The sequence below is a fragment of the Odocoileus virginianus genome, chromosome 7 (assembly GCF_023699985.2).
Source record: "Odocoileus virginianus isolate 20LAN1187 ecotype Illinois chromosome 7, Ovbor_1.2, whole genome shotgun sequence".
Lineage (NCBI taxonomy): Eukaryota > Metazoa > Chordata > Mammalia > Artiodactyla > Cervidae > Odocoileus > Odocoileus virginianus.
The window spans coordinates 21,531,523-21,556,655 of NC_069680.1; the positions used below are offsets into that span (position 1 = coordinate 21,531,523).

The 25,133-nt window shown below is 49.0% G+C and overlaps 1 protein-coding gene across 3 annotated transcripts in view; it reads left to right on the top strand.

Moving 5' to 3' along the window:
• The window catches only part of GRK5 (G protein-coupled receptor kinase 5), a 223,204-nt gene that overhangs the window by 134,991 nt on the left and 63,080 nt on the right, over positions 1-25,133 (top strand). For all 3 annotated transcript variants that reach the window (XM_070470272.1, XM_070470273.1, XM_070470274.1), the window contains one exon: positions 21,477-21,589. In XM_070470272.1, coding sequence (XP_070326373.1) covers positions 21,477-21,589 — 113 coding nt within the window. The remainder of the gene's footprint in view (positions 1-21,476; positions 21,590-25,133) is intronic.

A 25,133-nucleotide genomic window follows, 5' to 3' on the forward strand; every position in this document is an offset into this window, starting at 1 on the left:
GGACTCAGGCCCCAGTTCCCTTACCGCCACTGTTTAACCTCAGTGAGTCTCTTAGGCCCGCAGTGTATGGTTTTCTGTTCAGCACTGGAGGAGAACTCTCCATCGCCCAGGGTGGCATTAAGAGCGAGAATGGAATCTTCAAGCCTAGGGCTCCGGGGGTGCCGAGCACTCGTGTGCAAGCCGCCGTGTAAGGGGTCCCTGCCCAGACAGGGGTTGTGAACAGACGCGCCCCCCCTCCACTGGTTTATCACTCTGGCCTTGGCTGCTCTCTGACTGCCTCGTTGGGGAGGTCTTAGCTGTATCATGATTAAAACCATTCCCTTATTCAGCAAGGGTCTCCCAAGTGGCTCAGTGGTAAAGAATCCACCTGCCAATGCAGGAGACTCAAGAGACTGGAGTTTGATCCCTGGGTTGGGAAGATCCCCCGGAGGAGGAAATGGCAACCCACTCCAGTATTCTTGCCTGAAAATTCCCATGGACACAGGAGGCTGGTGGGCTATAGTCCATGGAGTCGCAAAGAGTCAGACACGACTGAGAACTGAGCAGGCACACATGTGCTTATTCAGCAAGCCCCACTTATTCATTCATTCATTCATTCTCCTATTTCTGAGAACCTGCCCTGTCCCAGGCCTTACTCTGGGCTCTGGGGAGCACAGCCAGGAGTAGAACAGAGCAGGGCTGGCCCTCTACTTCCAGCTTGAAGCTGGGGAGGGACCTTAACCAAGCAATCACCCAAGCAGATTTTCAAGATCGCCTGTGTTGAGCGCCTGAGAGGAGAGGTGACAGAGAGGCCCAGCTCTGGGTGAGGCTCGAAGGGGTTCAAAATCAAAAGGCAGCCCCTGCCTTCAGGAAGTGTGGGCGCCAGCTGCAGAATGTCTGCACTCTGGGCTCTGTGACCATCAGAGGCAATCATACTGCAAGGTTGAAGTCAAGGCTTAAAAAAAGGAACATCATTTCTTAGGAAGCCCTTAGTAGCCCTGTATACAATCTTGTGTTTAGCCACCTAACCACAGCCCAGGATCAGAGGCCACCTGGATGTGTGCCCCTTGAGTGCAGGCACCTCACCCACCTTCCTGGCCCTCGTATGAGAGACAGTGTCACCCCAGGCGCTGGCATGGCCACCTGGGGCCCGTGCCCTTCAGTAACTCCAGGGACACCTGAGCTCGATGTGGCCGAGATGAGGTGGTGTGCACAGCTCCTTCATGTTGGGAAAACACATGTGGTTTCCAGCACGCTGCCTCCAGTTCCTGGAACCAGAGTGTTTACTTGATGTGATTCACAGTAAAAAAGCTCTACTGACTTCAGAACCTTGCAGCCTCCAAACTATCACTTAGGAAGATAGCAGAACTTTTATCTGGTGGATCAAGAGTGGATTACCCAGGGTGTCACAGAGTTGTTGTTGTTTAGTTGCTCAGTCATGTTTGACTCTTGGCGACTCCATGGGCTGCAGCACACCAGGCTCCTCTGTCCTCCACCATCTCCCGGAGTTTGCTCAAACTCACGTCCATTGAGTTGGTGATGCTCTCCAACCATCTCATCCCACCAGGCTCCTCTCTCTGTGGGATTCCCCAGGCAAGCATACTGGAGTGGGTTGCCATTTCCTTTTCTGGGGGGCCTTTCTGACCCAACGGTCAAACCTGCATCTGCTGCATCGGCCGGCAGATTCTTTACCACTGAGCCACCTGGGAAGCTCCCGCATCACGGGGACGGAAAGTTAAATTGTGCTGGGCAGGGAGGGAAAGCACTCTCCATTTCAGGTCACCATTTTTAGAAGTGAACACTTGCTTTTTGAGATTTGGGCACCTTAATTCCACCAAGGAAAGTGTCCTCTATTTGCTTAAGTTCTAGGGCTGCTGGAGGACCGTGGGAGCCTGGGAGCCTTATTACAGCACTGTGGGTCGTGCTGAGTGAGGTCGGGTGGGTACCTCATGTTTGAAGCCACACCTCGGCCTCCCTCTTGGTGGCAAAGGGGCATCTGGAACTCTGCCTGATTTAGATGAGGCTCAGCAGGTTGGATCTTGGTTCCACAGTTCATCCTTCATTGATAGTGTGTGCTCGGCTCCCCCCTGGCTGGGCAGTGAAGTGGGTGGGTTTGGGGAATTCTAGAAATCTCCAGTGGCTGCTTCTAGCAATAGTAATGGATGGAGAGTATTACTGAGGGCCTACCACGTGCCATGCACTGGGAGGGTCTCTGCCTCCCCTTCTCTGTGCCTTAGCTGCCTACTCAAACTGGCCTTGATGCACCTAGAACAACCTCTACCCAGGCCTGGTTCCGAAGTCCTCAGAGGGCCTTCGGAGGCGGCTCGCTGTGTGTGAGAAGCTGGGAGATTACCAGTCCCAGTTATTAGGTCCATCTTCTGAGCAGAGCTTTTCTCCATGCAGGTGCTCAGAAGGGAAAAATCAGTGAGCATATGAGGTTCCAGGGTGGAATTTTTCAATCATCTGAACATTGTTCTTGGCAAGGAATGATTGAAAACAAACAGCCATTATGGGTTACGTTTTTAGACCAGTTAGAAACAGAGGTTTCACCACAATGGTATTCTTTGATCATCCCAATGGTTTCTTGGTCTTTTTCCCAGTTATCTCTTGTGTGCTGAGTAACTGAGGAGGATACATATTAGGCTCAGCGTCAATTAAGTATCTGTTGAAATGTCTGTTTGGAGCCTGGAGGTCAGAGGGAAGAGAAAAGGTATTCCCAGAGGGGGCTTCTCCAGGCTGAGACAGAGCTTATGAGGTCTAGACAGTTATGAGATATGCGGGACTCAAGAAAGAAGGGAAGAAAGCAAAACATGTGTTTTGGGTTCTGCATGCTTCTCTTCTGTATTTGTATAGCTGAGAAAGCTTTAGTTTAGAATAAGTGGTATTTGGCAAGAAGTGTTACTGCCTGCTGACAAATTGATTGTGCTGTTTTACTGAGATGAAAATGCAGGAGGCATTTTACTTCCCGCCCCCCCCTTGATGATTAAAAGTGTATACTTGGCTCCATGCAGAGATGGCCCTTGAAGATTTATAGGAGACACCTGTGTGGCATCCATCACCAGCCTGCAGGCTGGCAGAAGCAACTACCTTGCACTGTGTTCAAGATATCAGGTCCTGGGAGGGACTGTTGAAAAGGCTCGACCAGGAGTCTCTGTGCCAGACCTGGGTGGGACCCTAGGGTGAGGGTCTTTGAATTAAATCAAGAACTTCCACTCTTTGTTCTCACCGAGAAAGAGCCTTAGAGCGGCTGAGTGGCTCAGCAAGCCCTGCGGTGATGAATACGATCGGACCTTCTCCTACCTGGTCCTCAGTGTCCCCATCGAAGCAGTGAGTGTGTCACACTGGCTTTCCTTCAGGTTTTCCACAGGGCCCATGTCCCTGCTCCCTCCAGCACGCCCTTTCTCTGCGCTGACATGATTGTGTCATGAAGAAGGATGATGCCAATGTCGGGAAGAGGCTCGCTTTCCCGAGTGGCAGATCCATTCATTAACTTGACCCAGCCCAGGGAGAAATTAGAATGTAGCCAAAGGCTAGCAAATTGATGAAATAGGTCATTCATTCATTCACTCGTCAAATGTTACTACGCGCCAGGCTCTGAGTGGGGAGCTGGGTGTCCAGGGAACAAGGCAGCCTGGGCCCTGCCTACTCCAGCTGGGGTCCAGCCCTGTTTGGACTCCTGTCCTCTTGGCTTAGGGCTTCCCTGGTGCCTCAGTTGGTAAAGAATCCGCCTGCAATGCAGGAGACATGGGTTCGATCTCTGGGTTGAGGAGATCCCCTGGAGGTAGAAGTGGCAACCCACTCCAGTATTCTTGCCTGGAAAATCCCATGGACAGAGAAGCCTGGCAGGCTGCAGTCCGCAAGAGTCGAACATGACTTAGTGACTAAACTATCACCACCTCTTGGCTTAAGGACTTGCCTTGATGTAGGTCTGAGCACAGGAATGCAAAGCCAGCAGCCTATTAAAAGCCAAGCATTTACTTCTGAACACCCAGGACTGTAAGGTTTCTACCTTCAAGGAGCGAGGGCTTTGTTTTGACAAAGGAAGTGTAAACAGGATCCTAGTGAATAATATTTCTCATGGCTGCTCCTGCTTTAATCAATTGTATATTTATTGGTGACCTCATAAGTGTCTAGACTGTCCCTGGCTCTGCCGGAGATGCAGAGAATTTACGGCTCAGCTGGGGATGGTGGGGGCAGTGAGGAAGTCAGCTCTGAGGACCACAGCCCAAGGAATGAGATGGCATGCATGTCGCTTGATCACAGGTGTGGGGCCGGCATGAGACGCAAGGAGCTCCAGGGAGGGGGCATTCTGGAGGGCGAGGGGAGAAAGAGGTGTTCTAGATCATTCTCCCGTGCTGGACCAGCTGGCGGTGCATAACTGTCCAGCTGACAGCCAGCCCCTGACCTGCCCTGGTTTCCCCAGGCCTTGTCTCTGGAGGCTGGAGCCCCGGATTGAGTATGCAGAGCAGCCCTGGGCCCGTGGGAGTGGAAATGACCAGTAGATCATGGTGCATACAGCTTAGGGGGTGCCCCCTTTTCCCTATGAGCTCCCAGAGCCTGCCGAATAGTGCCTTTGGTGTGGGGCACTGGTGTGGGCCATCCACCTCTCAGGGTTTCAGTCCTTTGCCAGCTGATGCCATGGATCCCTAGAAGCTAAGAGATGGAGAAGAGTTGTTCTGTTTTCAGGGAGAGCTGAGTTCAGATCTCATCCCTATCCCTTGCAAGCTCTGGGACCTCCTGCTAATTGCTTCTCAGTGCCTCATTTTTGACATCTGAAACAAAGGCTGATAATAGCATCTATTTCCTAGGGCTGTTAGGAGGATTGCAAGAGAAAAGCACCTGCAGTGCATCTCATGGTGCTTGGTATACAGCAGGTGCCCCATTCTTGTTAATTGCTACCCTTCAGTTATTATTATGACACATCAGGTGGTGAAGTGGGGAGGTCACTGTCTGACCCAAAAGTCACCTCTTTCTGAAAACCAGCTTAGCTGCACTCTATGAAATTCATGTCTGAAATCCCGACTCCACCCTGGGCTCTAACTCAGCTGAGAGACATCTGAATTGACACTCTGCCTTTCTCTGTTGCTTTCTGCTGAAGCAGTACATCTCTCTCCTGTTTCTCATCTATAATGTGCGTACCAGGTGACCTCTATGTTCCTGAGAATATGTGCATCTCTTCTCAACCTAGCCCCTCTGGGGTTAGGGGCTGAGCTAAGCAAAGGTGACATGAAGGGAAGAGCTGACATGGCTGCACATTTAACTATCAAAGACCTGGGTCTGTACTGGTGGGCTGAGCCTCCACAGGCTGTTTCTTAATGAAACAGAGTTCAGGTATGTCACATGGCTGGTCTTGTAGGAGCTGTGATGAGGCAGCTGGTGGAACTGGACTTTTATCTGAGAGAGGCCCCCAGGAGCACAGAATAACTACTAGTAAACATTTGCCCTCCCTGTCCCAGGAATGACAAACTTAGACAGTGTGTTAAAAAGCAGAGATATCACTTTGCCCACAAAGGTCCTTAGAGTCAGAGCTATGGTTTTACCAGTAGTCCTGTACGGATGTGAGAGTTAGACCATAAAGAAGAGTAAGCACTGAAGAACTGATGCCTTTGAACTGTGGTGCTGGAGAAGACTCTTGAGAATCCCTTGGACAGCAAGGAGATCAAACCAGTCAATCCTAAAAGAAATCAACCCTGAATATTCATTGGAAGGACTGTTGCTGAAGCCGAAGTTCCATTACTTTGGCCACCTGATGCAAAGAGCCAACTCACTGGAAAAGACCCTGATGCTGGGTAAGATTGAAGGCAAAAGGAGAAGGGGGTGACAGAGGATGAGATGGTTAGATGGCATCACTGACTCAGTGGATATGAATTTGAGCAAATTCCAGGAGATAGTGGAGGACAGAGGAGCCTGGTGTGCTGCAGTCCCTGTGGTCGCAAAGAGTCAGACATGACTTAGAGACTGAACACAACAATCCCAGGAAGGGGGATGAATGGGCAGATATTAGAGAAAGACAGATTTGGTCTCCAAATAAGAATGACCCTTAACATGGTGCTGGTAAAGAATACCAGGCATTTTGTAGGTGAAGTGCTTCCTGTCCCCAGAAGTGCACAAGCTGATGTTGGCTAAGCCCCTGATAGGGATCATATGGAGAGGATATGGGGTGTCTTTGGACCCTGAGACATCAGGACTTTGGAGAGACCATCAGTTGCCTCTACCTTCCCAGGCATTCATTTCTCAAGCCACTTTCAGCTGGCACAGCTAGTGCGCCTCGTTGGGCTTTGGCCACGGGCCCAGGAAGAAGCAGGGCCGCCTCTGCATGGAGGATGCTGTTTGCCTTGGCTCCTGCCCGCCCAGCCGCTTCCTGGCCCTGCCCTCCTGTGGCTTTGCTTCATTAGCTCATCGCTCCAGGTAAAGCCAGGCCGTGGGGCCCTGGATGGCACAGTGGGCACAGCCTCTGAGGCTTCAGAGCCCCCATGCCTCCCTGCTGTCCTCCTGGGCAGGCTGGTGTAGCCCAGTCAGGGTGAGTCAGGATGGTCATTCAGGCTCAAATAGGAAAAGCTCTCAGGATAGACTGAGGCACAGGGGTTGGGGGTGTCATAGCTTTGGGACCCTGCAGCAAACTGGCAGGGCTGAGATGGCAGCTGGGGACCCTGGTCCCCGGAGCATCACTGTTCCCTGGGCTTTGGGAAATGCTGCCATTTAACTCCTGCCCGCTCTGGCCACAGTGCAAGGGCAGCAGCCAGGTGGGCTTAAAGACCTCAACAGCTGTGAACTCTGCTTGGGCCTCTGATGCAGGAAAAAGTCCTCTTTGATATCTGCATCATCACCCCACCCCCACCCCCCCCTGCACCTCCTTGTGGACCACCAAGCTGGGAGGCGGGGACATTTACGCTCTTCTAGTTCATCAGCTTCATTTTGTAAAAGGGGAAACTGACGTCCAGAGAGCAGACTGATGTGTCTGGAATCATACAGGCATCAGAGAAGCCAGAGGCAGAGTCCAGTCCCCTGGCCCCCGCCCTCTGGGTCCGACTGAGCTCTCTGGAAGGCATTTGGGCCCGTCTTGCTCCTGGGGGTGCCGTGGGCCCACCACATTTGTGGCAGATGGCCTGGCCCAGCCGGGGCACTCAGAGCCCTGCACACCTCACGTTGCTTCTGTTAACCTTAGATGGAAGCCCTGCTAGGAGCAGCTCTTCATCATCTAGTCTTTTCAGGAAGACCTGCATTTCTGGCAGATTAACCACACGTGGTGGGAGGGGGTCGAGGGAGTGTGGGCCCAGGATTTCTACTCCCCAGCTTGGAGGAGGCTTATGGCCTCCACTTCACATTGTTTGTTCATCTGTTTCATTTTACAGTCATTTGTTTTTACGTATACACCTGTGCTCTTGCTTGGCCAGGCACTGTTCCAGCTGCTGGGGAATCAAATGATGAACTAGTCCTTGGAAACTCCTGGGGAGCTTTAAAAACTACTGACGCCATCTCCAGAGATTTGATCCAGTTGACCTGGGTGTGGCCTGCGTACTTCAGTTTCTAAAGTTGCCTGTATCCACATGGAAATTTCTTTTCCAGGAGGAGAAAAGCTTGTAGAAGGGATGCGGCTCTAAGAGGATGGTTGTGAGCAGAGCACGAGTGAAGGCAGGCCCCGGTCAGCGGGCACAGAGCAGCGTTCACCCTCCGCCGGGCTTTCCCAGGTGCCGCACCCCAGCGGGCATGGCCTGGCTCCCGGGAGGCTCTGCTGCTGGCCTGGCAGGGTCCTGAGCACCCATGTGGAGCCCAGACCCTGCATCCCAAGGTGGACGTCTGGGAGTCACATCTACTTTGCTTGCCAGGGATTTCCTAATCTCAGATCTCACAGCCGTGTTTTTAGAAGACTTGTTTTGTCCTCATTTGTAAATATTTAAAATCTAGAGAAATAGAGACAGCCACAGGTCACACACATCAGTTGTCTCCTGTCTGTGGGGTGTTTTCAGGGGCCTCCACTGCTGATGAACCAAATGCCCTTTCTGCTGATGCCTGGTGGTTGGCATGCTTTTCCCTCGAGGCAGTCTTATAGTCAGAGTGGGGGGCTTTCAGCCTGGGAGAGGGCACAGGGCCCAGTGTTTCAGGCTACTGATTCAGAGACAGCCGGGTTTTCCCTGGTGGCTCAGAAGTTAAAGAATACTTGTGTGTGCTTATTCGCTCAGTCATGTCCAACTCTTTGTGACCCCATGAACTGTAGCCCACCAGGCTTCTCTGTCCATGGGGATTCTCCAGGCAAGAATACTGGAGTGGGTTGCCATGCCTTCCTCCAGGAGATCTTCCCAACCTGGGCATCAAACCCAGGTCTCCCACACTACAGGCAGATTCTTTACTGTCTGAGCCACCAGATGGTAAAGAATCTGCCTGAAGTGCAGGAGACCCGGGTTTGATCTCTGGGTCAGGAAGATCCCCTGGAGAAGGGAAAGGCTACTCAATCCAGTATTCTTGCCTGGAGAATTCCATGGACAGAGGAGCCTGGCTGGCTACAGTCCATGGCGTTGCAAGAGCTGGACACAACTGAACAACTAACACTTTCAGCTTTTCAGGAAGAAAGCCAAGCGTGGACCCCAGGTCCCAAGTCTGTCCCCAGCTCTTCCCCGATGCCGGACATCCCCGTCACAGCCACAACATGTCTGTGCCTCCCTGGCCGTTCCCCAGGCCCACCTCCGCCACTCTGCTGCTCCACTTACCCACCCAATTCTTCCTCTCATTCTCATTGCAAGAAAGTATCTAAACTCTCTGCTTTTCTTGGCTGCGAGGATAAGGGAGAGGTCACTGCGTGACTCTAGGGCCCCATCATTACCCAGAGGGCCCCGCAGTGACAATGTCGGCTTGGCGTCCTGCTCAGCTCAGCCCTCAGCCCTTTCCCAGGCTCTAGGTTCCTCCTGGGCTTTGACTGCAGCCAGTGGATTCAGAGCAGAGGTGGGGCTGGCTGGGCTGCCGCACCGGGGCGCCCCCAAAACACACTTCAACCCCCCCCACTCCTCTTTCTTTCACAAATCCTCAGACCAGACCCTCCTTTCCTCCCCCTTACCCCACCCCATATTCCCTCCCTTCCCCAACCTGGCAGCCCAGACCCCAAATACCCCATTCAATGGTGGGGTTTCATGTGTGACTTTTCTGGGTGTCGCTAACCTTTAGAAGACTCGGGCTTAATAGTTTTGGTCCTCCAGAGACATATGCCAAGTACAAGACATTCAATAGAACTCGAAACCAAAATGAGGGCAACAGAAAGCGCAGGAAGATGGGGCTGGGTTTGGCTGTGTTTGTGTAATGTGCCATATGTCATTTTTTATTCACATAAAAACATCTTTCTTGAAGCAATAGGAACCCACTCGGCTGTTGCTAACCAAATACCAAATGTTTCCTTTTTCCTCTCCTGCTTCTTCCAAGAGGCGGGCTGTGAAGAACTGCCGTTATCCGTGATGCTATCTTGCCTTTCAAACGTCAGACAGCCTTTTCCTCAGAGCAGACGCCCAATTGTTTTTCCCAGCGTTGGCAGGAATTTTTGAAAGAAAGCTGTTTATCATCTTAGACCTGGAGGGAGGGGCTCGAGGCCTCAGTCTGATCCAGGCTCCTCCAGTCTCTTTTCCTCAATTGCCTTGGGACCTACTGGGACCCTTGCCCACAACGAGAAAAAAAAAAACAGAACAATAAAACCTGGTATTTCAGTAAAATGATGTTTAATAAAATAAAAGGAAACAAAAGGAAAGGAATGGAACCTCCAGTTGATAGAGAGATGGCTCCAGGAATCACTTTTGGATGCCCACCCCCCGCCCCCCACTCCCCTCCTTGTACAATAAACATGTGGTTTCATTTCCAAGGGCTCCGGTGTTAGCATTTCCATTTCCTCAGGAAGCTCTCTTGCTCTTACTTCTGAAATGGAACGTGCATTTTCTTTGGCCCAAGTTCAAGGAGTGCCTGGGGCGACAACGAACACAATCCCAAGCTGGTTTCAGGGTCGACACCCCCTCCCACCCGAGCCATAACTTCTGGCTCCTCATCCTCTGGGGACTGAGGCTACATGGGGAGGGAGGGGTGGCAGCCTCCGTTGCTTGGGTCTATAGCCACAAGGGGAGCCATGCAGTCCCACAGCCTGAGTTCTGGCTTTCAGTTGGGAAAATCTGGTGACCCTCCAAGCATTCACATACCACAGGCTCTTAATTAAGAAAGTATGTTCCCATCTCATGTCACTCGAAAAGAATGAAAACAGTGACAGCATTTATTTATCTTCACTATCAATATCATTCCTATTTCTAAGTCCACTGGGGGTCATGAGTCTTGCACGAATTAACTGTGGGTTGTGAGATTTTAACCCCATCCATGTGCTAAGGGGACACGTGTGGCTGTTCTCTGAGAGAGAGGCTTGGAGGAGGGGGAGAAGGGCCGCAAAGCCCTGGCCTCTGCCTTTCCCGGGGCTCAGCAACGACAGCTCTCGTCAGGAGGAGTGGCTGGGTTTTGCCATCTCTGGTGCTAATGCAGAGTCAGCCCTCATTTCACTGGCTACACCCCATTTCCTTTCTGAATCTTCCAAGTCTTGTAGAGGAGAGGTGATATCCAAATGGCTACCATTTGTGGTGGTGGTGTTGTTTAGTCGCTATGTCACATCCAACTCTTTTGTGACCCTACAGACTATAGGCCTCCAGGCTCCTCTGTCCATGGGAGTTCCCAGGCAAGAATACTGGAGTGGGTTGTCGTTTCCTTTTCCAGGGGGTCTTCCTGACCCAGGGATTGAACCCATGTCTCCTGCATTAGCATGCAGATTCTTTACCGCTGAGCCACCTGGGAAGGCCTGCTATTTGTGTAGCACCTGCCACATGCTGAGAATGGCCTGGACGCTCACGTGTGTTGTTGATCCTCTGACTGCTGTGTGATGCAAGAGGTGCTGGGCCTCAGGTTCAGGGACGTGCCCAAGACTGGATAGCACGTTAGTCCATTTGGGCTGCTACAGCAGAATGCCACAGCCCGGGTGGATTATAAACAACAGGGTTTTGTTTGCTTATTGTGGGTTTTTGGCGGGGAGGCCATGAGGCGTGAAGGATCTTAATTCCCAGACGAGGGACTGAATCTGGGCCTTTGGCAGTAAAAGCATGGAATCCTAACCCCTGGCTCACCAGGGAATTCCCATAAACAACAGAAGTTTATTTCTCACAGTTCTGGAGGCTGGAAGTCCAGGTGCCAGTTCATAAACGACCATCTTCTTGCTGTGTCCTCACAGGGAAGACAGGGTGAGGGAGCTCTCCGGGGCCTCTTCTAAAAGGGCACGAATCCCATTCATGAGGGCTCCACCCTCATGACCTAGTCACCTTCCAGGCCTCACCTCCTAATACCATCACACTAGGCATTAGGTCTCTACATATGAATAGGGGGAAGGGACACATTCAGTCTCTGGAGAAGGAAATGGCTACCCACCCCAGTATTCTTGCCTGGAGAATTCCATGGACGAGAGGAGCCTGGCGGGCTACAGTCCATGGGGTCTCAAAGCGTCAGACATGACTAAGCAACTAAAACACCACCACCACCACATTCGGTATAGCAGGTGTCCTGCGCAGTGGGCCTGAGGGGTGGGTACTGTCAATGGCTTATCGTGAGGACAGGCTGGGAGACACAAGGGGCTCTGAGCAAGCACCCTCACATCCCAAAGTGGTGGCGGGGAGGGGGCCCCTTGTCTTGAGCCGTCTGTCGTGTGGCAAATCTGTATGCACGTGTTGGTGTGCTTGCACATGTGACGGTGACCTTCACCATCAAACAAATTTACCTGCTGAACCTCGCAGTTAACACTGTGCTGACTGGGGTCTCTTTGTGTCTTGCCTCTATCCCCAAGCAACCTGTTCCTTCCTGTCCATTTTCTTTTTCCTTTCTTCTTTTTTTTTTTGGTGGAGGGTAGGGCTGCGCTGCCCGGCTTGTGGAAACTTAGTTCTCCAATCAGGGATTGAACCTGTCCCCCTTTCATTGGAAGTCTGGGGTTTTCACCACACTGGACTGCCAGGGAAGAACCTATCGATTTTCTTTAAGCCATTCTCTCTCTTTTAAAAAAAAATGGAAGCATAATGGATTTACAATATTGTGTTAGTTTCAGGTATACAACAAAGTGACTCAGTTATATATATATTTTCAGATTATATTATATTCCACGGGCTTCCCTCAGAAACAAACAGAGATCATCCTGTTGTTTTTGAGACTATACCCAAGTACTGCATTTCGGACTCTCTTGTTGACTGTGAGGGCTACTCCATTTTTTCTAAGGGATTCTTGCCCACAGTAGCAGATATAATGGTTATCCTAACTAAATTCACCCATGTCTGCCCATTTTAGTTCACTGATTCCCAAAATTTTGATGTTAACTCTTAATACTGTTTGACCACTTCCAACTTACCTTGATTCATGGACCTAACATTCCAGGTTCCTATGCAATATTGTTCTTTACAGCATCTGACTTTACTTTCACCACCAGACACATCTGCAACCGGGCATTGTTTCCACTTTGACTTAACCTCTTCATTCCTTCTAGAGCTGTTTCTTTGCTCTTCTCTAGTAGCATATTGGGCACCTACTGACCTGGGGAGCTCATCTTTCAGTGTCCTATCTTTTTGCCTTTTCATACTGTTCACAGCGTTCTCAAGGCAAGAATACTGAAGTGGTTTGCCATTCCCTTCTCTAGTGGACCATGTTTTGTCAGACCTCTCCACCATGACCCATCTGTCTTGGAAGGTCCTATGTGGTGTGGCTTATAGTTTCATTCAGTTAGACAAGGCTGTGATCCATGTGATCTGTTTGGTTAGTTTTCTGTGATTGTGGTTTTCATTCAACGGTTCTATGAAGAACTACAAGACCTTTTAGAACTAACAACGAAAAAAGATGTCCTTTTCATCATAGGGTACTGGAATGCAAAAGTAGGAAGTCAAGAGATTCCTGGAGTAACAGGCAAATCTGGCCTTGGAGTACAATATGAAGCAGGGGAAAGCTAGCAGGGTTTTGCCAAGAGAACGCACTTAGCAGGCGCCTTCTTCCAACAACACGAGAGGACTCTACACATGGACATCACCAGATGGTCAATACTGAAATCAGATTGATTATATTCTTTGCAGCCGAAGATGGAGAAGTGCTATGCAGTCAGCAAAAGCAAGACCAGGAGCTGACTGTGGCTCAGATCATGAACTCCTTATTGCCAAATTAAGACTTGAACTGAAGAAAGTAGGGAAAACCACTAGGCCATTCATGTATGACCTAAATCAAATCCCTTATGATTATACAGTGGAAGTGACAAATAGATTCAAGGGATTAGATCTGATAGAGTGCCTGAAGAACTGTGGAGTGGATGGAGGTTCATAACATTGTACGGGAGGCAGTGATCAAAACCATCTCCAACAAAAATGCAAAAAGGCAAAATTGTTGTCTGAGGAGGCCTTAAAAATAGCTGAGAAAAGAAGAGAAGCTGAAGGCAAAGGAGAAAAGGAAAGATATACCCATCTGAATGCAGAGTTCCAAAGAATAGCAAGGAGAGATGAGAAAGCCTTCCTAAGTGATCAATGCAAAAAAAAAAAAAAATAGAGGAAAACAATGGAATGAAAAAGACTAGAGAGCTCTTCAAGAAAATTAGAGATACCAAGGGTGCAAAGATGGGCACAATAAAGGACAGAAACAGTATGGACCTAAAAGAAGCAGAAGATATTAGGAAGAGGTGGCAAGAATTCACAGAACTATACAAAAAAGATCTTCATGACCCAGATAACCACAATGGTATGATCACTCACCTAGAGCCAGACATCCTAGAGTGTGAAGTCAAGTGGGCCTTAGGAAGCATCACAAAGCTAGTAGAGGTGATGAAATTCCAGTCGAGCTATTTCAAATCCTAAAAGATGACTCTGTGAAAGTGCTGCACTCAATATGCCAGCAAATCTGGAAAACTCAGCAGTGGCCACAGGACTGGAAAAGATCAGTTTTCATTCCAATTCCAAAGAAAGGCAATGCCAAAGAATGTTCAAACTACTGCACAATTGCACTCAACTCACACGCTAGCAAAGTAATGCTCAAAATTCTCCAAGTGAGGCTTCAATGATACATGAACTGAGAACCTCCAGATGTTCAAGCTGGATTTAGAAAAGGCAGAGAAGTCAGAGATCAAATTGCTAACATCCATTGGATCATAGAAAAAGCAAGACAATTCCAGAAAAAAATCTACTTCTGCTTCTCTGACTATGCTAAAACCTTTGACTGTGTGGATCACAACAAACTGTGGAAAATTGTTGAAGAGATGGAAATACCAGACCACCTTACCTCCCTCCTGGGAAACCTGTATGCAGGTCAAGAAGCAATAGTTAGAACTGGACATGGAACAATAGCCTGTTTCAAAATTGGAAAAGGAGTATGTCAAGGCTGTACATTGTCACCCTGCTTATTTAACTTGTATGCAGAGTACATCATGCAAAATGCTGGGCTGGATGAATCACAAGCTGGAATCAAGATTGTGGGGAGAAATCAGTAACTTCAGATATGCAGATGACACCATCCTTATGGCAGAAAGTGAAGAGCCTCTTGATGAAGGTAAAAGAAGAGAGTGAGAAAGCTGGCTTAAAACTGAACATTCAAAAAACTAAGATCATGGCATCCAGTCTCGTCACTTCATGGCAAATAGATGGGGAGACAATGGAAACAGTGAGAGACTTTATTTTCTTGGGCTCCAGAATCACTGCAGATGGTGACTGCAACCATGAAATTAAAAGATGCTTGCTCCTTGGAAGAAAAGCTTTGACAGACCTAGACAGCATATTAAAAAGCAGAGACATTACTTTGCCGACAAAAGTCCATATAGCCAAAGCTATGGTTTTTTTCTATAGTCATGTATGGATGTCAGAGTTGGACCATAAAGAAAGCTGAGCACTGAAGAACTGATGCTTTTGAACTGTGGTGTTGGAGAAGACTCTTGAGAATCCCTTGAACTGCAAGGAGATCAAGGAAAGTCAGTCCTAAAGGAACTCAATCTTGAATATTCATTGGAAAGACTGATGCTGACACTGAAGCTCCAATACTCTGGCCAGCTGATGCAAAGAACTGACTCATTGGAAAAGACCCTGATGCTGGGAAAGATTCAAGGCAGGAGGAGAAGGGGACAACAGTGCATGAGATGGTTTGATGGCATCACCAACTCAATGAACATGAGTTTGAGCATTCTCCAGGAGATGGTGAAGGACATGGAAGTCTGGTGTGCTGTAGTCCATGGGGTCACTAAGAGTCAGACATGACTGAGCGACTGAACCACAACAGCAAGAACAACAGGCTTCCCTGGTGGCTTAGTGGTACAGAATCTGCCGGCCAGTGCAGGAGACACAGGAAATGCAGTATCAATCCCAGGATCAGGACTAGCCCCTGGAGGAGGAAATGGCAACCCACTCCAGTCCCATGGACAGAGGAGGCTGATGGGCCATAGTCCGTGCGGTCACAAAGTGTTGGATATGACTTAGCAACTAAGCCACCACCACCACCACCGTGAATCCTGCCCCCAAAATTTAGACATCTTTTGATCATACCTCCTGGGACTCAAGTTATTTAACCTCTTTAACTTCTATATCTTGGCTCTTATGAATACTGTCGAAATAAACATGGAAATTCAAATTCCTTTTTGAAATACTGATTTTAATTCTTTTGGATAAATACCCAGCAGTGGGATTACTGGATCATATTCATTTTTTGAGGAACCTCCATATACCTTAAGCCATTCTTGAAGGTTCCCTGCAGTGGTCGCAGACCTAGTCCTGCATTGTTGCCATAACACACTTGTCTTAGCCAAGCACTGTGGCTTCTCCTGGTGCCTCCTCCTAGCCTCTGGCCCTATTTCTCTGGCTTTGACCTTCTCCTTCCCCAGCACTCAGCTTCTCTCTTATGCTTGACAATTGGCGTTTCCTTTGGCAACCCTGTCCCTCTCGTTCCCATGCTCCAGTGAGCCCTCCCATGGGCATCACCCCTGAAACTCACCCAAGTCAGGAGAGCTGTGTGTGTGTCCCTCAGCTGGGGCGTTTCCCGTAGCCCTGCTCTGCAGGTTTGCTCACAGTTGAGCAGTGACCGGCCCTGCCAGTGATCTTGCCTCTGTCCCGCCTCAGTGGGGCCGGTAAGCAAACTGCTCGGACAAAGACAAACCTGGGGGAGGGGAGCCTCCTTTAAAGGTGCCCCAACAGTCCTCGGCATGCAGTGCCCAGAAGGGGCTCAGCCAATGTCTGTGAACTTGCTAAGAGGACAGTGGTTCTGTCTGAGGCCCCTTTGGCAGGAATTCGGCGTGCTGCAGGATGGAGCAGCACCCCTGTCTTCCCCGGCCAGCTGTGGGCATGCTTGGGAGGTGTCAAGCCCTTGAAGAAACAAATGACACATGTGGTTTTCTTAAAGCCAGTTCAGTTCGGCTTCTCACCAAAGCAGGATCGCAACCACATCGGCTGCGCTCTCCCTGCCCAAAGGCCGGGGCTTGAACCACAGGTGGGAATGGCTCCCAAACCAGCGACCTCTTCCGTAAATGTCTCGGACTCACTGCTCCCTCCCCGTTTTTGTCCACCTTCCCATGCACTGCACTTGAATCATTTGTGCTCTCTAGAATCACTGAGGCTCCAGTGGGATGAGGAATCCATTCCAGTCTCCTTGGCCTTGGGGTCCAGCCCTTTCCTGTCTGAACCAGCCTGCCTTTCCAGCACATCCCCCACCCCCCAGCCCTCCCTGGTGCAGTCTGCCCCTTGACCCAGGGCACTGTAAGTTCAGAGCTTAGAATGGGCTTTCTGGACCCCCTGTCCATTACCTTCCTCTAGATATGCTTCAGTTTTCTATGTCCACCAGACCAACGCTACTGCAGCCAAGGTCAAATGTCACATAACAAAGACCACACCCCTAATCTTGGTCTTAGCTGATGGCCAGCTGTTAACCCCAAGCCTGCTCCTGGATCATTAACCCGCCAGTGGGTATGAAGTGTGTCTCCTCCCATCCACTCATCCACACCATCCACTCCCACCAGGTGTTCAGTTCAATAAGAGTGTATGAAAATTGAAGGAACCTTCTGGTATCATAAAGCAGGAAAACTTGGAAGAGAGTTTGTTGAATGAAGGAAGGACCCCAAAGAATAGGCTGGAATGATTAGATGCTTGGTGAATACTTTGGGATCAGGGAGCCCGATGCCCCTCATACCTTACATAACAACAGGCTCTTTCTGTCTTGGAGGGAAGATCAATGAGCAATGTAACCAAAAGCAGAATTTTCATGTTCAGAAGAGCTGGTGTGTATGCGTGTGTGCCTGCCTGTGTGCCCAGCATCCCAGGGCCTCCCAGTCTGGGAGAGAGACTCAGAGGCCAGAGAGATCCCTGCCCTTCTGTGCTGGGAACTCTTCCCCACCAAACCCCTCTAGGACACCCTTGGGAGAAGGGCTATGGGCATTTCTTAACATGCCCAGCTTCCACAGAAACTGACCAGGAAGGATCTGCTCTGAAGATGTATTGATATCACAGAGCAACTTGTGCTTTAAACTGCAGTCTCCTCTGATTTTCCGGAAGTGACCTGCCCCTTGGACTTGCTCTTGACACATCAAGAACTTTGATCCGCACCTCTTCCTGTCTCCTCGATCAATCCTCAGATTCCTATTCCTCGTTCTGTGGCCTCCTTCTCTGTCTCTAAAGGAACTGCAGACTTTGCCCTTTGATCTTAGTGGTGGTTGCGCTTCCTCAGAGGACAGGTCCGTTTATCTTTATTTCAAGTTAAGGAAACATCCCAGTAGATGCTTGCTATCCTCTTCTTTCTTCCTGGGCTCCTGGCACATGGCTTTCTTGCCTGGGATCCTCTGTACAGCTGGGAGAGGCACAGTCAGAACTAAGGTGCTGACAGCTTGTGTTGGAATCACATGGTGTTTACTGTGCTATGAGTTTACAGCCTCCTTGTTTCCATACTGACAGCACACGCCATATGGAGAGAGAAAACCCTGTCAGATGAACCCTTGAGGAATCGCAGTGTGGTGCATGAAATCTCATAATTGCTTTCAGAGATGGGGAGGGCCCCTCGCTCGAATCGCATCAGCGATGGGGGCGCTCCCTGCCATAATTGAATAAAATGGAGTTTGACATGAGGTAATTTACTTTGTTCTGTGTTGGTGCCGGGGAAGCTCAGCTGATCGGGGAAGTATGAGAAAGTTTGTTTTCTCCCCTCAGGGGATCAGGTTGAGAGGGAGGCAGTGAGAAGGCAGGCTATGTCCGTAGGGTGTTGCGTTAACAGGTGCAGGCCCCAGACTGGTCACCCACCTGTCGCTGATGATGACCTGACATTTTATTACTGTCACTTGGGATCTTGTCTGCTCACCCAAACGCACTCCACCTTTCCAACGGAATCCAAGATCCCTGAGGTCTGGGATCGTGTCCCATTCCCCCCACCTCTTTACGCCCACCGATCCTGCCACACCCCGAGGTGGGTTAAATGTTTGTTGGAGTGGCTATTCCCAAACCACCTGTGCATGGAAAGGTAGGCTGAGTGAGGCAACAATTCAAGGCTAGTTTCAGCCCCCAAACCACATGAGGAGGGGCCCAGGGGAAACTTGCAAGGTGTCTCATCTTTGTTCATCAACGTATCCACTGGAGAGAATGGGAAGGTCGTGAGTGCCTTCTGCACATAGTATAATGAGAACAGAGGAAGTGGAGGTGTCAGTCGTGTCCGACTCTGCAACCTCATGGACTGTAGCCCGCCAGGCTTCTCTGTCCATGTAATTCTGCAGGCAAGGATACTTGAGTGGGTCGCCATTTCCTTCTCCAGGGGCTCTTCCCGACCCAGGGATGGAACCTAGGTCTCCCGCATTGCAGGCAGATTCTTTACTGTCTGAGCCGCCAGGGAAGCCCCAAGAGCCAGTGGATTCCTTCAGAAACAGTTTGCGCCCTCAGGCAGTTTACGCAGGAAAGAAGTGGGCTATAAACTCTCCAGCCCTAGTCACTTGCTCTTTTGGTTTATGGTTGTTTAGTCGCTAAGCCGTGTCTGACTCTTTCGTGACCCCATGTCCTATGTAGCCTTCCAGGCTCCTCTGTTCAGGCAAGAATACTGGAATGGGTTGCCATTTCCTTCTCCAAGGGATCTTCCTGACCCAGCAGACAGAAACACAACACCGCTGGGTTAAGCGACAGGTGGATAAGGGTGCAGGGGGAGAGCAGGCCTCAGTCAGCTGCCTTTGGGGTCTCCTATGATATTTGCAGCTCCGGGCTTCTCTTTCTTACTCTTTCTCCTATGTTGGCTTCACTCTCCATGGGCACTCGCTGTCTGGTGGGAAAGACAGTTGTGTTGGCTCCTGACTGACTGGTCATAAGACCTTGTCATCCCAGAGGGTACGTGTTTCTTTTCTGGAAGTTCTAGCAAAATCCCTGGAAGGACTTCCAAGGCCCCCTGGGAAACGTGCCCTGAACCTATCAGTGTGGCCCTGAGACAGGACTCTGACTGGCTGGGACTGAGTCACATGCCCCTCCCTGAAGCTTGGGAGGAATTGTTCCCTTAGAACCATGGGCTGGAATTTTACAGACTCTGGGGAGGAGGTTCCACAAAGGATGGGGAAGAGAACAGACCCCAAACCGCACTTCTATCATTATAACACATGGGGCTTATTAACCAATTCCTATGTTCCGGGATCTAGTCTGAGGCATTTTTCTGCATTGTCTTATTTAATCCTCATGCTGGTCCCTGCTGCTAAGTCGCTTCAGTCGTGTCTGACTCTGTGCGACCCCTTAGATGGCAGCCCACCAGGTTCCCCCGTCCCTGGGGATTCTCCGGGCAAGAGCACTGGAGTGGGTTGCCATTTCCGTCTCCAGCGCATGAAAGTGTAAGTGAAGTCTTTCAGTCATGTCTGACCATTAGCGACCTCATGGACTGCAGCCTACCAGGCTCCTCTGTCCATCAGATTTTCCAGGCAAGAGTACTGGAGTGGGGTGCCATTGCCTTCTCCACTGGTCCTAGCAGATAGGTGTAATTATCGTTCCCAGTTTACAGATGAGGAAACTGAGGAATAAAGTATCAGGTCATCTGCCCCAGGGCACACAGGCAGTGAATAGTGAGGCTGGGATTTGAACCTGGGTTTAGCTTCAGAGCCCTTGCTTACAGCCACCAATCTCCCTACAAGTAAGGGCTGTACCTCGTGCAGATAAACTCTCTGGGTATGAAAGTGAGTGGGCGTGATGGTTTTCTTCCCATCTTCTTATTGTGTTTCATATCACCAGGGAAACCCGCTCTAAAGGAATGATTGTCCTGGTTCCTCCTCTACACTCTACAAGGATCTAGTCTTTCCTGTCTTCTGGATAGCTCTCCTAAGCAGGTCTCCCTCACCCTCTTCCTGGTTTCCCCACAAAGTCATCTGACTTTTCCTGGTCCAGCTGCAGAATCAAGGGGCTCATTTTCAGTGCTCTAGGGGATCCAAGGCAAGGTGTCTCAGCAAGACCTTGGAGCATCTTTCTGGCCAGAGAAAGCCTCTTGCAGAGTCATTGCAGAAAGAGCCAGAAGGGGCCCTCCCATCTTCCCTCCAGTGCGCATCTTCATTTTACGGAGGAAGACAAGAGCCCAGAGAGGGCGGATGTGTTGCTTGGAGTCACATAGCAAGTCACTGACTAGAACCCTGGTCTCCAGGCCTCTGGCTTTGATTTTTACTCTGTCTTTCTTCTTCAGAATTCTCTTGGCTACTCAGTAGCTGAGGACTAGTCACTTCCTGCCTCTGTGCCTCTAGCTCCTTAGCTGGAAAATGCAGGGTTTTCATAATGTGAAGCACTTTAAGACTGGGCTTTGCTTCAATAGGGCAAATACGATTTTTTTTTTTTACTGTGTTCATTAGCATGTTTTGAATTATAAGTCATTTAAAAACTTTTTCAAATTGTCCTAAACAATGCTCATAAATAAGCTTTTCAGATGTGGTTTGGGCTGCAGGTTGCAGGCATAGTGTGATCCAGATTCATGACTTCACCAGAGCACCCACTCATAATTTTCCCAGCTCTGACCTCCCCTCCATGTGAACGCCATCCTCACAGCAGCTTGTTATGCAGTATCAAGATCTCTGCAGCAGACCCTGGCCTCACACCCTTACCCCAGCACCAGAGGAAGAGAGAGCACCCTGGCTTAGCGTGCCCAGGCAACATCTGTGGTTCATGTGGATTTTAGTGGCTTGGTTTGCATGCTCGGCTCCCTTATCCAGTCACTGTAACCAAGGAATGTGACATGCTAATCAGCCAGCTAGGGACACTAGTGCCAGGAAGTGCTAGGATCTTCATACAGAATTCAGGGCATTGAACAGGGAGTGGACTGGAGAGTAGAGACAAGGTATTAACTGGCCCCTTTTTCTACTGACCTTGTCCCTCTGAGTCTGCAGAACCTGGAGATGAGTAAGGGGTCCTGAGAGTTTGCCAGTCACCTTGCTGCATCCATGTGGGATGAGGATCCAGATGCGGGTTGATGGCTCTGCCTGGCCCTGTCTGGGTCTCACCGTATTCTTCTTTTCTTTTCTCCAGACCGAGATTACTGCAGTTTATGTGACAAACAGCCAATCGGGAGGCTGCTTTTCCGGCAGTTCTGCGAAACCAGACCTGGGCTGGAGTCTTACATTCAGTTCCTGGACTCAGTGGTAAGTCCCTGCTCCTGAGTGGGGAGCTTTTTGTCCTCTGTGATCAGTGATGGTTTTTGTCCAAGGGAAAAAATAAAGACCTTGTGACTTAGATGGATGAAGAATAAACTTGTCGCTTAAGAAACTGCCAGTGCAGACTTTGAGAATGCAGACTTGTCTCCAAGTCATCACCTGCTGTGTTTGTTTGTACACTTGTTTACCATCTGCTTCTTCACTAGAATGCAAGTTCCCTGGGGCCAGGACCCTGGGCTTGCAGTTCACTCCTGCCTGGCATTATACCTGGCCCATACAGTACTCAATATTTGTGGGAGGAACATGTGTTGGCCATTTCAGGACGATCTATCAGCTGCTGGCTGCACTGTCTGCTGGCATACCCAGACATGACTGATACCATGGGGTCTTCCTTCAGATGTACTGGTCATCTATTTGTTCAACAAATGCTATAACAACTATTAAAAAGAATGCAGTAATGCCATTTGTAGCTACAGGGATGGACCTAGAGATTATCATGATAAGTGAAGAAAGTCAGAAAGACAAATACCATATAATATAACTTATATGTGGAATCTTAAAAAAAAAGATATGAATGAACTTATTTACAAAACAGAAATATACTCATGGACATAGAAAACAAACTTAGTGGTTATCAAAGGGGAAAGGCGGGGAAGGGATAAATTGGGAATTTGGGGTTAACAAATACACACTACTGTATATAGTTTCTTCCCTGGTGGCTCAGTTGGTAAAGAATCCACCTGCAGTGCAGGAGATGGGGGCTCAATCCTTGGGTTGGGAAGATCCCCTGGAGAAGGAAATGTCAACCCACTCCAGTATTCTTGCCTGAAAAATCCCATGGACAGAGGAGCCTGGCGGGCTACAGTCTGTGGGGTCGCAAAAGGGTCAGACACAACTTAGCAACTAAACCATCAACAGCATCTTTCCCCAAGTCCCCTGGACTACCAGCCCTGACATGATCCCTGTTCCAGTGACCAGGAATAAACTAGGAATTTGGTATTATCAGATACATACTACTGTGTATAAAACAGATAAAGAACAAAGACCTACTATATAGCACGTATAACCTATAATTGAAAAGAATCTGAAAAAGAATATGTATGTGTGTGTATATATATAACTGAATCATTTCTCTTCACTGAAACATTGTAAATCACCCATACTTCAATTAAAAAAAAAAAACAAATGCTGATTGATCTGCATGAGTTTTTAGAACAGGACATAGGAACGTGCAGGAGTTTCTTGGCACTTGCTCAGGAGGTTAGGCCATCTCACCCTGGGCCTAGGGGGTCTATCCAAGGAAAGTGGACAAGGAGTGGGGAGATTAAGGATGAATCATGGTCAATCGTGAAAGGAATGGGGTCATATGGGCCCCCCTTTCCAAGGCAGGGGGTGGAGGTGCTGTTGTTTTAATGCCATCATTGGCTGCAGTCATCCTGACCTCTGGCTTGGTTTGGGGGACAGCATGATGGGGCCCAAGTTTCTGTGTCTGCTTTAGGGTTTCAGTGTGGATCTCTAGACCCACTGGTCCAACTGTCCACTGAACATCTCACTGACAGTCACATGGGCCCCTCAAAGTCAACACCTCAAACTAACTCGGAACCTTCCCCCAGGTGCCCCATACTACTAGCCCTGACACTTTCCCTATTCCAGTGACCAGCACCCCTCCATCACTCGCACGTGAAATCTTTGCATTGTCCTTGACCACTCGCTCTCATCGTTCTTTACCAATCAGATCAAGGACCATGTGCCTGGCCCCTTGACATCTCCCGGCCCAGCTCCCTCCTCTCCACAGCCTCTGTCTTGGTCTCCATGCCAGTGATTGCAATAGTTCCCAACCTCAACTAGGCAGTAGAAACACCTGGGGAGCCTTAAAAAAATAACCAATGCCTGAGCTGAAGCCCAGACTCATTAATTTGAATCTCTGGGGATGGGGCCAAGTATTTTCATAACTTTTTATTATGGAAAATTTCAAGCTATAAAAAGTAAAAGTCTACAGAATAGTATAATGAACCCCCTTGCACCCTTCAGCCGCTTCAACAGTTACAGACTCAAGGCCAATCTTGTTTCACCCACATCCTCCCCACACTCCACACCCTGTAGCGTTTTGCAGCTGATCTCATTTATGTCATTTCATCCATGAACATGTCAGTATGTGTCACTAAATGATGAGGGCTCTTTAGCCAAAAAAACCACAGTACCATTAGCACAGCTAAAAAGTAATAATTCTTTACTATCATCAAATATTCGTCAGTGTTCAAATTTCTAATTTTCTCATGCTTTTTGCAAATGCATCTCTTCACAGTTTATGACCACCTCCAAGGGCATCCTGTGGTCTGAGAGTTGTGTTCTCACCCCCGTATGTCATTTAATAGGTTCCTCTGTATTTCTTGTAAGTTGCTCATTGACTTCAGAAATTTGGTCAGATTCAATTTCAATCTGGCAGTGGTTGGGGGCTGACTTCATAAGTGGTTTCATGCTCTTCTGCTAGGGAGCTTATAATATCTGGTGTCTTCTTGAGATGGCAGTAGCCATCGATATTCAATATCCAAATCTATTGATTAATTAAGGGTTGTGACATGGCAACATTCTAAGTCTATCATTCCTTCTTCCTTTGCTCACTGAAAAATACTTCCTTTCAATTACTGTTTGGTTCAGTCAGTTCAGTTTAGTCGCTCAGTCATGTCTGACTCTTTGCAACCCCATGGACTGCAGGACGCCAGGCTTCCTTGTCCATCACCAACTCCCAGAGCTTACTCAAACTCATGCCCATTAAGTCGGTGATGCCACCCAACCGTCTCATCCTCTGTTGTCCCCTTCTGCTCCTGCCTTCAGTCTTTCCCAGCATCATGGTCTTTTCCAATGAGTCAGTTCTTCGCATCAGGTGGCCAAAGTATTGGAGGTTCAGTGTCAGCATCAGTCCTTCCAATGAATATTCAGGACTGATCTCCTTTAGGATGGACTGGTTGGATCTCCTTGCTGTCCAAGGGACTCTCAATAGTTTTCTCCAACACCACAGTTCAAAAGCATCAATTCTTCAGTGCTCGGCTTTCTTTATAGTCCAACTCTCACATCCATACATGTCCACTGGAAAGACCATAGCCTTGACTAGATGGACCTTTGTTGGTAAAGTAAAGTCTCTGCTTTTTAACATGCTGTCTAGGTTTGTCATAGCTTTTCTTCCAAGGAGCAAGCATCTTTTAATTTCATGGCTGCAGTCACCATCTGCAGTGATTTTGGAGTCCCCAAAAATAAAGTCTCACTGTTTCCACTGTTTTCCCATCTGTTTGCTATGAAATGATGGGACTGGGTGCCATGATCTCAGTTTTCTGAATGTTGAGTTTTAAGCCAATTTTTTCGCTCTCCTCTTTTACTTTCATCAAGAGGCTCTTTAGTTCTTCTTTGCTTTCTGCCTAAGGGTGGTGTCATCTGCATATCTGAGGTTATTATATTTCTCCTGGAAATCTTGATTCCAGCTTGTGATTCATCCAGCCTGGCATTTTACCTGATGTACTCTGCATATAAATTAAAT